At 35.9% G+C, this 12,588-nt stretch overlaps 1 protein-coding gene across 1 annotated transcript in view; it reads right to left on the reverse strand.

Moving 5' to 3' along the window:
• The window catches only part of RAP1GDS1 (RAP1, GTP-GDP dissociation stimulator 1), a 97,850-nt gene that overhangs the window by 66,913 nt on the left and 18,349 nt on the right, over nt 1–12,588 (reverse strand). The window contains exon 2 of the mRNA XM_015566044.1: nt 3,481–3,603. Within this exon, the coding sequence (XP_015421530.1) occupies nt 3,481–3,601 (121 nt within the window). The 5' untranslated portion in view covers nt 3,602–3,603. The remainder of the gene's footprint in view (nt 1–3,480; nt 3,604–12,588) is intronic.

Below are 12,588 nucleotides of genomic sequence, written 5' to 3' on the forward strand. Positions count from 1 at the left end.
TGATGCACAATGACCAGCAGGGGACAGATGCTCAGCAGGAGCTGCCCCTGGTGGTCAGTGTGCTCCTACAGGGGGAGCGCTGCTCAGCCAGAAGCCAGACTCGCAGCCAGTGAGCACGGTGGTGGGAGCCTCTCCCGCCTCCGCAGCAGCACTAAGCCATCAGTCAGACATCCCCCAAGGGCTCCCAGGCTGCCAGAGGGAGCAGGCCGGGCTGAGGGAACCCCCGCCCCAGTGCACAAATCTCATGCACTAGGCCTCTAGTTATAAATAAATCCTTTTCCATTGATAAGACTCAAAAGAACCATCTATTCCTTACCTTCATTCCTACTCTTTATTAAAATTCATTTCATGGATCACTCATATCTACTCTTGTACCCATACATTTGGTTTAAAGCACAAAACGTATTCTTATACTGCAAACATTTTTCTTTCCTTGGCTTTATAATATACCATTCTAAATTTAACAACTCCCAATGGTACCATCATAGTCATGATTAGACAAACTTTTATACAGTGTCTCATGAGGGACTAACAAAATTTAAGGATATGAAGATAACTAATTGATGGAAGTTCTCTAATAACCAATATTAGAATTATCCTTTTGAATATCACGACTTACTAAATATTCTAATCAATAAAGATCTAGTTCTTCCACCGATAATTTATCCTACTGAATCCTTTCACTCTCATTTTCTGAGAGGGTCAACTCCTTAAATGGTACCACAAGTACCCTCATCAACAATATCTCTCTTTTCCTTTCATTTTCAAATTCTTAGAACATATCATATAGGGCTATTATGTGAACTGTTTGTTACCTTTGAAGCAGCTTCTTTTCCACCTAACTATAGCTATAAGTCAAGAGGTATTCCTCTCTACCTAAATAAAGGATTGCATTTCTATCATATTTCTTACTTACCTCTAGATTACTGAAAATCCTCTATAATTTAAACTCAAAGATTAAGAGTACTTTCTTACTTCTAAAGCTAACCTTTAAGTATATTGTCAATGTTTTGTTTTGAACTCAGTAGTATGAGATATTCTATTACCTACTGAAAATTATGCTATAAACTTCCATGAATTCAATGACTATAGAAGATGACACATCAGTCTACTTGTCTACCTCTTAAATTAATAATTACTTTAGAATTTTATAGATTTCAAACCTTAAAATAACTTGTCATCAACTCAAATTAATCAAATTAAAGGCAGAGATATTCATTATTCTTTTCATCTTTCTCAATGCCTAGATTCCAACAGGGGCATATTTAAATGACTACAAAAATTTAGGAACAGAAAGATTTGCATTCTTTTCATAAATGGAATCTGTGGTTATATCTTATTGTTTTGCTTATTTGTTTTGTTAGTATTCTTCAGGCAATGGCAGCATTAATGAATTACTATTTTTCTTTGCTTTTATGTTCTAATTGTCTATATCAACCTGTCTTTCAAATTTTTGATGCTATAATCGATATTCAGTGTTCTAGAAATGATAAAGGGTAAATAATTACAGGAAAATTGTGGATCAAATAAAGCTGTTCTGAACTGAATTTTTTATATTTTATTCCAAAGCATATAAAGAATACTTTAACCCAGCCAGAGTGCCTCAGTGGTTGAGCACTGACACGTGAACCAGGAGGTCATAGTTCAACTCTGGTCATGCCTGGGTTGTGGGCCCAATTCCCAGTGGGGTGTACAGGAGGCATTCAATCAATGATTCTCTCTCTCGTCATTGATTTTTCCATCTCTCTCTGCCTCTCTCTGAAACCAATTAAAAAAAAACAAAAACAAAAAACCTTAAACATACACAATGTTATATTTCAATTAGCTCTATTTAAAAAAGGAATAAAGACAAAATTAGTATATTCCTCAGCTTTTTCAGTCAATGTAAAAGCAACATTGCAGTCCCTGGAGAAAGTGAACTTCTTCCAAAACCTTTTGCTTTTCAGGCAATTTACTTTTTAATAAGTAAGCAGTACAGTCCTCATTAGCTAGTATTAAAAACATGAAGTTACCTACTTCAGATGGATAAATGTGAAAACATACCAGTAATTTTTCAGGAATATGTTTAAAATAATATATATCATTGATCTACATACAAAAACATAGATACTATTACAGAATGACTATGATGGTCATCCTCTCTCAAAGTGGTACCTACTATCTACACCCCTAGTTTCTGGAAATCTATATTGTGATTCTAATGAGATTAAAAATCAACTACTTGATCTTAAAAATAAAGCTGCTTTGCATCTAAGAGTCAGACAGTGGTGGTCTAGATTAACAAACCATTTCTGAGGGGGATCTATTTTCAAACTAAATCTGCTTCAGAAGTTCTTTGTTGTCCTGAGGTAATCACTATCTATTCACAGCAATTCAAATCTGCTTGAAGTACATGAAATATTTCAAGACCCGAACATTTATGACTAGCTGAAATCCAAAGCACAGTATAGTGATAATATAATTATAATAGCTAGTCGTGATTTACATATAAAAACCTTACTGAAGCCTGAAAGACATTTTGAGAACCTCTAAACAAATGAAAAGAATTTCATGGTAATTTTCTTTTTGGTAATACATTTATGAACAAATTGCTTTACTGGGCCAAAACAACATACATTAGTATCGTACAATGCCACCTGCCATAGTGATTACACAATGAGGCCAGAATTTTAAAAAAAATTTTCTTTAAAGTGTAACATATGCAACTTATTAAAATAAAATGCCTAAAAATAGTATCAAATCATAAACAGAGACAAACTAAAGTTATTACATTTAGTATGGCCCTCCCTTAATGTTAAAAACTACTTTAAGTCAGGGTTTTCTCAAATTGACCAAATTAAAAAATCATATGCAAATATTTCTGCTACAATAAATTCTTGCAAAGAATCTCTTATTAGATGTAAACTATATAGGATGGATTATCTATTACATGATCTAAGCTTTGTTGTCATTATTATTTTTCCAGAGTATTTTTAAATGGAAATTTAAAAAATAAATGTTTCCCTTGAAGGTAAATGCAGAAAACAGAACATATATTCTAATTGCTCTGTTGCTGTCAAGTGCAATTGTCAGGAGGATAGACCAGACTAAAAATAAATAGTTCAAACCTGGGTACAACACAAACAATATATACACTGAAAAGAATAAGCTAAGCTCTCTGTGACAATAAAGATAAATGACTCAGTGGCAATTTTAAGAATCCTATAACCAAAGTAATAAATGATATAGGTTCAGCAAGGACTAGCAGTGTTTTCCTTTAATTCAACTCTAAAAGAAGGGAAGAGCAGATGTGAAATGTATAAATAAAATGACTATAAATATAGTCATTTTTAACAATTACATGAAAAAGGCAAAGGAAATATAAAAAAATTAGAAAAGTCTAATCTACAAAATTAAAACATAAATTAATAAAACATACTGACAATTAAGGTGTAAAACTGAAGATGTTCCCAGCAGAAAAGTTCTTGAGGAAAACCTCACCATTTTTGGCTACTTCAGCTATGATGTTAGCTACTTTGGCTGTACAGGAAGACTGTGGAATCAACAGACTTGAAAACAACTGAAGTATCCCACTTCCTTGGATTTTTTCACTTGTTTCCATATCTGAAAGAGATATATACAAAGAGCTTCAATAAAAATCTTCAACTATAGCCTGACAATTTTATATACAGTACATTCTTCACGAATTCTCACCATCCAAATAAAAATCTGTTCAGTATAGATTCAAATGTATGCAACTTATATAAAATTACCTTCATTTCCACGACCTCCTTTTGAGTTTTTATTTGTACAAAACACTTTATAATGCAATCTTTTCTCTATCTACAGTCAGGTTATAAAGGAATTCTTTTTGAATATACCATTTGTATACTAAATTTACTTTTCAATGTCAGTTCCAAGCCTGTCTGTTCAGAGTAGGAATGTCTTTTTTTCTATCTCCCTCCTGAATTCTGTAACAGTGTATTATTTTTACATATGTTTACACACTTGGGATGATTAAAAAATCAGTGTTTACTAACATACTAGAGGTCCGATGCATGATATTTGTGCAAAAGTAGGCCTTTGCTGCCTCAGCCCTCGCAGCCCCAGCTGCCTCGGCTTCGTCCAGAAGGTCATCCGGATAGTCGTTCCGACATTTGTATATTATGCTTTTATTATCAGAGATAGTTCATTTCCAAGATTTAAAAGAATCTACAGAAATGAATAATTTTCTTGTAAATGCCTGTTTTGAAACTGATGACCATTCTGGTCCAAGCACTGCTGATAATGCAAAGCAACGGAATCACAAACATCAAAAATCATTTCATTTGTCGACTTCATTTCATATGCATCCTCAATTTGTCGACTGCTGCCTGTTTTGTACCAGGCAGCAGTCGACAAATTGAGGATGCATATGAAATGAACTTTATCTTTTATGTATTTCCATAAAAGAAAAAAAAAGTCTAGTGGCACTTTAGGATAAATTTTCTTTGTTCAAAGCTTAGCCTGACTTCACATTATTTCAAATCAGTTAAACCTGAAAAGGAGTGAAAATTAAGAGTTTTTTTGGACACTACATATAAGCTGGGGCAAAAGTAGGTTTACAGTTGTCTACTTTTGCCCCACCCTATATATATAAATTCTATGGTTTCCTATATACTATCATAAATTTTTAAAATAATAGTTAAATGAGCAAAAAACCCCACCTCATATCACTCTATATGGAGAGATAGAGGAAACTACATTTCTATATGACTACTATGTTTTTCATTCAACTCTTCAAACCACCACTAAGGAATGAAAAAAAGTAGTGAACCTATTCAGTGATACAGAAAGTCAAGAGACCCCCTACTTCTTTCTTTGATAAAAAATATATATAAAGAACCTTTCAATGAAACCAAGTTACTTCATGTATCTATTATTAAAAGCATGACCTATTAAAAGATAACAAGAACATCTGGAATGATGATGCAAATAAAGAAAAACTCAAGGGAATAAAACTTAAAATTGCTATTTGATGCTGAACAATGAAGAAGCATAGCATCCCTGTCCGGTTTGGCTCAATGGATAGAGTGTCGGCTTGTGAACTGAAGTGTCCTGAGTTCAATTCCAGTCAAGGGCACATGCCCAGATTGTGGGCTCAATCCCCAGTAGGGGGCATGCACGGGGAGCCAATCAATGATTCTCTCTCATCACTGATATTTCAATCTCTCTCTCTCTCTCCCTTCCACTCTCTGAAATCAATAAAAACATTTAATAAAAAAGAGAGACATAGCATATATTTAGAGTGGTAAGCTCATTAAAAAATTCAATTTAAAATTGTTTCTACTAGTTTGTGTAGATCCTCTATCTATACATACTTTAGATATACAAACTAATGACAGAACACTGAAGATTTCTTGTTAATTAAATAGTAGCTAATATGATCAAGAGTAGAAAAATAATTTTAATAAAATAACTTGAGAAATTCTATAAAATAACGCATTTCTTTGTAGTAAGTGCCGATTAGTGCAGTTTTTCAAACTGCACTATTCAGTAGAAACTCTGAAATGGATTTGGTAAACAAGGTCCAGCAATTTCTTGAAGAGAGACCAGAATGAACACCACCAGCCAAAACAACAAAAAAATAGGAAAAATTTTGCCCAGAGTAAGGTAAAAACACTGTTAGTGAAACTCTGAATTATACATATGCACGTGTATAATTAACTGTATGTGTATGCCTACTTTATGTAAAATGTATTTCTAACCACAGGTTCTGGTCAAAAAGTTAAGAACCACTATGCTGTGCACTGCTTAACTACCCAGGGTTACAGAACCATAACACTCTCTTAACATCAAGAGAAGCTCAAGTTGTCAAATGGCTGAAGCAATAGAAAAGTATATAGATAATTACACGTCCATGTATTTATTATCTTTGAAAAAGTAATTTGCAATTCATTTATATGTGTTTATCCATGACATTGATACTATAGATCAATCAAGTAACCAAGATTATACAATGTTGAAACTCCAACCATGCATTTTCTTTACCTAGCATAAGCATAGTGCATTTTCACATAGCCAGTACTATTTTAGTTTCTAACATTTTATGTACTACAAAAGACATTTGTAGTACTTAAAACAACCTTATTTATTAGTTGAAATAAACAGATAACCAGAAAAATGAAGACTTGTCTAAAAGTCACCAATCATACTAATCACAGAGCATAAACAGCAACTTCAGATTCTATTGAACTAACAAATTGAAATGTGTGTCACCTGGCAACCACTGGTATTTTTTACAACAGAAAACTTAAGCAAAAATAGATGAAACCTGTCCTCTTGTTTGCTGTCACTTACTAGATTTCTTACAATTCAAATTACTCAAAATGTCATGTACACATGATGGGGACATAAACATAGCAGTTGTCCTTTTAACAAGCCATTTATAAAATACTAGAAGCTCAGTGAACAAAAATTTGTGCACTGGCTGGGGGGGAAGGGGGGTGGAGGAGGTGTCCCTCAGCCCAACCTGTGCCCTCTCACAGTCTGGGACTCCTCGGGAGATAACTACCTGCTGGCTTAGACCCGCTCCCCTGGTAGCAGATGGCATGCCCAATCCCATGGTGTCTGCCCCATATCTCCCCGTGGCAGGCCCGGATCCTAAGCTGGGTTGGGCGGCTGCTCAGATAGCGCTGCCGCCCGCCCTGCCCGCCCCGCCCCACCCACCACAGGCCCAGATCCCGCACTGGGGTGGCCAGTGGCTGGGGATCACGCTGCCGCCAGCCCCAGTTGGGGCAGCACAGTGGGATTTGCTGCAGTATGCAAATTAGACGCCATCTTTGTTGGATATCTCCCCGTGGCAGGCCCGGATCCTAAGCTGGGTTGGGCGGCTGCTCAGATAGCGCTGCCGCCCGCCCTGCCCGCCCCGCCCCACCCACCACAGGCCCAGATCCCGCACTGGGGTGGCCAGTGGCTGGGGATCACGCTGCCGCCAGCCCCAGTTGGGGCAGCACAGTGGGATTTGCTGCAGTATGCAAATTAGACGCCATCTTTGTTGGCGGTTAATTTGCATATCACGCTGATTAACCAATGGGAGGTGTAGCGAAGGTACAGTCAATTACCATGTTTGTCTATTATTAGATAGGATAATTTGCCTTTTTGCTTTTGTTTTGTTTCATGGATTAAAGTAAGTTTTTAAGGTACCACCTGAAAACCTCACACCAAATTTCCATTAATTTTTTTAAGCAAGAAGCCAAAAAGAACTGAACCCAATTTTCCATCGTAAAATCCTTCCTTTTCTAACCAGAAGATGTACTACTACAACCTTAGACTGCCCCAGGGGTCTTATACCACCATCTGTTGGTGCCAAGACAAAAGAGCAAGAGTATGGCATAAGGCATGATCATGATTAAATGTGAAGTCGAGGCACTTATGTGCTTGGAGGCAAGCAGTTAACTGCAAATCATCCATGCGTGTCTCCCTTTGACTATAACTGAAAGAATGGCTTAACGTCAGAGCTGATGGGGCAAGAGGAAAAAGAAAACAATACAAAATTCTTGTACTCTGATGAGACAGACTTTCCACAGATTATAATCCAAGGAATTGGAAGAAAAGTTATACTAAGATGAATCAAGAATTTGGGAACGGTATTTTTTTATGCTATTGTCAGAGAAATCAAAGAAATAAATATAATCGTCTCTCATGTAAGTCTGATTTACAATTTTAAAAAACCTAACAGGAATTCTATTTATTTGCTAGCATCTGGATTTCTATATAGGTTTAGAATTTAAATTCAACAGTTGGGAATTACCCTTCTTTCCTGTGGCAGAAATACACAAAGGACCAAATGCTGCTTATCACTAAAATGTCACTGTTCAATAAACAATTATAAAGTTTCAGCCTCATTTCATATATACTTTCTCCACAGGCATTACACTGCATTTCAAATGCATAGTGACTTGTGAAACTAAAAGATGTTCTCAGATATCTGTGAATACCCTTGAAATTATTTTAAAAGCACATTAAGAAGTAGTCAGCAGTTAGTGTTTGCAGGTCTCAATAAAGGAAGGCCTACTTGTTAAAAAAAAAATCATGAACTGAGCTCAAGAGGCCTATAAAAAGGTAGGCTTTTCATTATTTTTGCCAGTCTACTATAGACATTTTAACTACATGTCTTTTAAATGTTTTTAGGAATCAATTCACTATCTTTCTCCTCCTTCACAGTTAGGTGCGGTCATAAAAAATGTTTGAGTATGACTATAAATTACAGGTGCTGGCAGTCCTTGAGTTTTAAAGGACCCATATATGATGGGCAATTGCTCCTCTAAAATAATATCTGTAGAACCTACTGCAGCAGCCATATCCATCACAGCAGCCCTTGCAGTGCAGCAAGCATTCATTCTGTCCCTATAGTCCTGTGTCCACACTCCATCTGGCCTCCTGGTGGCAATAAGCAGCTTAGTTATGAAACTGCCACTGACAAAAGGGAAAAGAAAACTGAGCAATCAGGTCAGAGAAACTTTAAAGAAGAGTACATCAAGAACCTAGGTTACAATGGCATTATGGGGAGAAGTTATAGCACCGCTTGCAGAACTTCTCAAGGCCAATAACCTGGTAGAACACAGGAAACAAGCAGAATGGGAATAACTCATAATTTAAGATACAGCTTGAGAAAGGCTGAAGTTCCCCAAAAAGGTGCCAAATAAATACAATAAAAAATTGGCTTTACAGTTAAATACCAAGATGGGGTTTTCAGGTATGCTATTACAATAAATTGAATTTTTGATGTTATGTTAGCATATAGACTTCATGAGGATAAATTAATAAAAAGCATTTGATAACCAATTTATAGTAAACTCCAAGTTAGAAAAACAAAAATAATGACTGCAATTACTAGAACTCTCTTGGATTAAAAATGTATTTGTATAAATTGATAGTATTTTTTAAATTAATAAAAAATACCTTTTTCAAAAGTAATAAAAATGCCTTTTAAATAAAATCTGTGCAAATAAAGAAATTAAAGGGGGAAAACCCCTTGTGGGGGTGATGCATGCATTTATCAAATTAAAACTCTTACCTTTTGCAATAGCATGGACAAGTCTAGAGGTTATTATGCTAAGGGAAATACTGTAATCCAGTCCGTGAAAGACAAATACCATATGATATCACTTATATGTGTAACCTAATGAACAAAATAAACTGACAAACAAAACAGAATCAGAGACATGGATATATGGAACAGGCTGATAGCTGTCAGAGGGTGGGGGTGGGGAGGGGATTGCATGAAACAAACTGAAGAGATTAGCCAAAGTACAAATATGCATTATGCATAATCCACAGACACAGACAACAGTGTGGTAGGGGAGGGGATGTAAAATGGAGACATCCTTAACAGTGTAAACAATATTAAACAATACAAAGTAAAAAAAAAAAAAATTTAAAGTTTTACTTAGAGTATAGAATAGTATATTTATATTACATATCCAGGGAATCCTTATAACAGATTTTGAAGAGGAGACGCAGATTTGAATTGACTGCAAGTCAATGGAATATGACTTAAAAGGAGAGTATGTGTATCCTTGTCTCTGAAGAACTATTCATTTCTCAAGGGGTAAATTTTTAGAATAGGGTGCAACAAGTGACCTTGCCCTGTGCTCAGGCAATCTGATCCAAAGTCAAAGCTTCATTTACTACAGCGATGGCGAACCTTTTGAGCTGGGCGTGTCAGCATTTTGAAAAACCCTAACTTAACTCTGGTGCCGTGTCACTTATAGCGATATAGAAATTTTTTGATATTTGCAACCATAGTAAAACAAAGATTTATATTTTTGATATTTATTTTATATATTTAAATGCCATTTAACAAAGGAAAATCAACCAAAAAAATGAGTTCACGTGTCACCTCTGACACGTGTGCCATAGGTTCGCCATCACTGATTTACTACAACACAGACAAGTCCCAAATCCTCTCTCCTTTTTCCAACTGAAAACAAAGTATCTGCACTTGGATATACCATAAATAACTCAAATTTAATATTCTTCAAATCAAACTTATCCTCTTTTTCTTTTTTTTCTTTTCTTTTTTTTAAATATATTTTATTGATTTTTTACAGAGAGGAAGGGAAAGGAATAGAGAGTTAGAAACATCGATGAGAGAGAAACATTGAACAGCTGCCTCCTGCACACCCCGACCGGGGATGTGCCCGCAACCAAGGTACATGCCCTTGACCGGAATCGAACCCGGGACCCTTCAGTCCGCAGGCCGACGCTCTATCCACTGAGCCAAACCGGTGCTGGCATCCTCTTTTTCTTTAAAATCATTCTAGTCTCTATCTCAGTGAAAGACAGAGAATCCATCTAAGCCACAAGCCTGCCCCAGAATGATTGCAAATTTCTCTTTGAGTAAATGCCTTTTTACCACCCACATTCAATCAGAACATAAGTTCCAAATTCCATCTCACCAGCATCTTGTGCATCTTTTCCTTTCTACATTCATGTTATATCAAGTTCTTAGTTCTGACCTTTATTAAATGCAACAGCCTCCTCACAAGTCTCCCTAACTCCAGCCACACATTCCTCCCACTGCTCCTATCTGTGATCCACAGATACCAGAATAAACTTCTGGAAATGCAAATTTTATGTCACTCCCTCTTTTAAATCTTTAAATGGTTCTCCATAACTTTTTTGTTTGTTTTTGTTAATCCTCACCTGATGATATTTTTCCCATTGCTTTCCAGAGAGAGTAGAAAGGAAGGAGGGAGGAAAACATAAATGTGAGAGAGAAGACACATCGACTGGTTACCCCCCGCACGAGCCCAGATCATGAAACCCAGGTATATGCTCTTGACCAGGAATCAAAACTGAGACCCTTGGTTTCAAGGACTGATATCTAACCATTGAGCAACAACGGCCAGGGTTGCATAATTTTTAATTAAACATTCAAGCACATCCATAATATTTCCCAATCCTATCTCCTGATACTCTTCCATGACAATCTACACTCTAGCCACCCTAAATTACTTCTAGTAAACCAAATTAATCACCTTACTTATTACTTCCTTACTGCACATGTTCCCTCTCTGAAACACCACACACTCCCTATTACTTTACCTAATTCCTGTTCAGACTCAGTGTGCTCATTTAAAGGTATTTGACTGATACATTGCCCTAAATTTACATCAAAACATTTTTTAAAATTCTGAAAGCATTTTCAAACATATTCTCTTCATTTTTAAAACAGGTCATGTGAGATACGCATGCTAGGTCATGTTCACTTCATATCACAAATAAGGCTCTGTAATAAGATTATACTGGAAAAAGAAAAAGAATCCAGTTTTTATGATTTTTTATTCCCTATTCCACTGCTTTTCTTACTGTTAACTGTTATTTTAGAAGACATATGGTGATGACAATACCTTGACCAGATTTGCCAAGTTATTATGTGAAAAAAAATTATTTAACCTATTTTGCAGGAATAAGAACTACAATGAAGCAACTAAGTGATAAAGTGAAACGGGTTTAAAATATTTAAAACACGTAAGAGGAATATGCTGAGTATAAGAAGATTAAAATTAGGGCATGACAAATGAGAAGGCAATGTTTCTAGAGAAAATGGAAGTATATAAAGTGGGGCAGAGGGAAATAAATAAAATATTTCTTTCACTGATGAGACCCTTTTTCCCCCAATAAGGATTTTAAGCAAATAAAAGGAACATGAGATACAGGAAATAAAAGGATGTATGTAGTCATGAAAAGAAAGAGGGCAGAACAAAGACACATTTTACAGTGACTCACTCTCAGAAACAGGTCTTACTAAAACATTAAATTGTGAGAGTCATTTTAGAAAATTACCAGTGATTTTGGTAGTCTTGCAGTCATTTCAATTCTAGGATAATGTAAGCTGTGGGACTCAAAAGAAGTTCTGTGTGTGGAAATCATCACTAGACTAAGCAGGGAGATCTGTTAGTTTGACTATTTTCTTTAAAATTACCACTAACTAGGTCATAGAGTAGTTGCTAAAAAATTAAGATCTGTATTGTTAGAAAATAAATGAAAGATATTTACTGAGAAAATAAACACCAGGAGGAATTGTGTTAATGACTGTGGTAAAAGCAGAGTGTATAACTAGAATTGTTCCCCTAGAAGTTCAAAGTAATTACTGAAAATATAGTTCCTATAGAAAATGTGGATTTCCTCACTTCATACTAAGAAAATGAGAATACAGTAAAACAGAGTAAAGAACGTTTTCAGTAAAAGACCCCCCTCCATCCTACTGTGAAATACCTTGGTAGGAAATATGAAGTAAACAAAGCTAGAGTCCTGGCATACACACGATTGGATTTTTTGAAGACCTTAATTTATTCATGTTTACCAAAGCCTACAGGAATATATACTGTTCCTGAAATAAATTATTTCCTAAGGCGCATCTTAAAAAAATATTAGCCTAGCCAATATGGCTCAATGGATAGAGCATCGGCCTGTGGACCAAACGGTCCTGGGTTCAGTTCTGGTCAAGGGCACATACCTCGGTTGCAGGCTCCTACCTAGCCCAGGCCGGCTCTGGTGCAGGAGGCAACCAATTGATGTGTTCCCTCACAATGATATTTCTATCTTTCCCTCTCCCACTCT

This window comes from Myotis davidii, unplaced genomic scaffold, assembly GCF_000327345.1.
Source record: "Myotis davidii unplaced genomic scaffold, ASM32734v1 scaffold252, whole genome shotgun sequence".
NCBI classification, from domain to species: Eukaryota; Metazoa; Chordata; class Mammalia; order Chiroptera; family Vespertilionidae; genus Myotis; species Myotis davidii.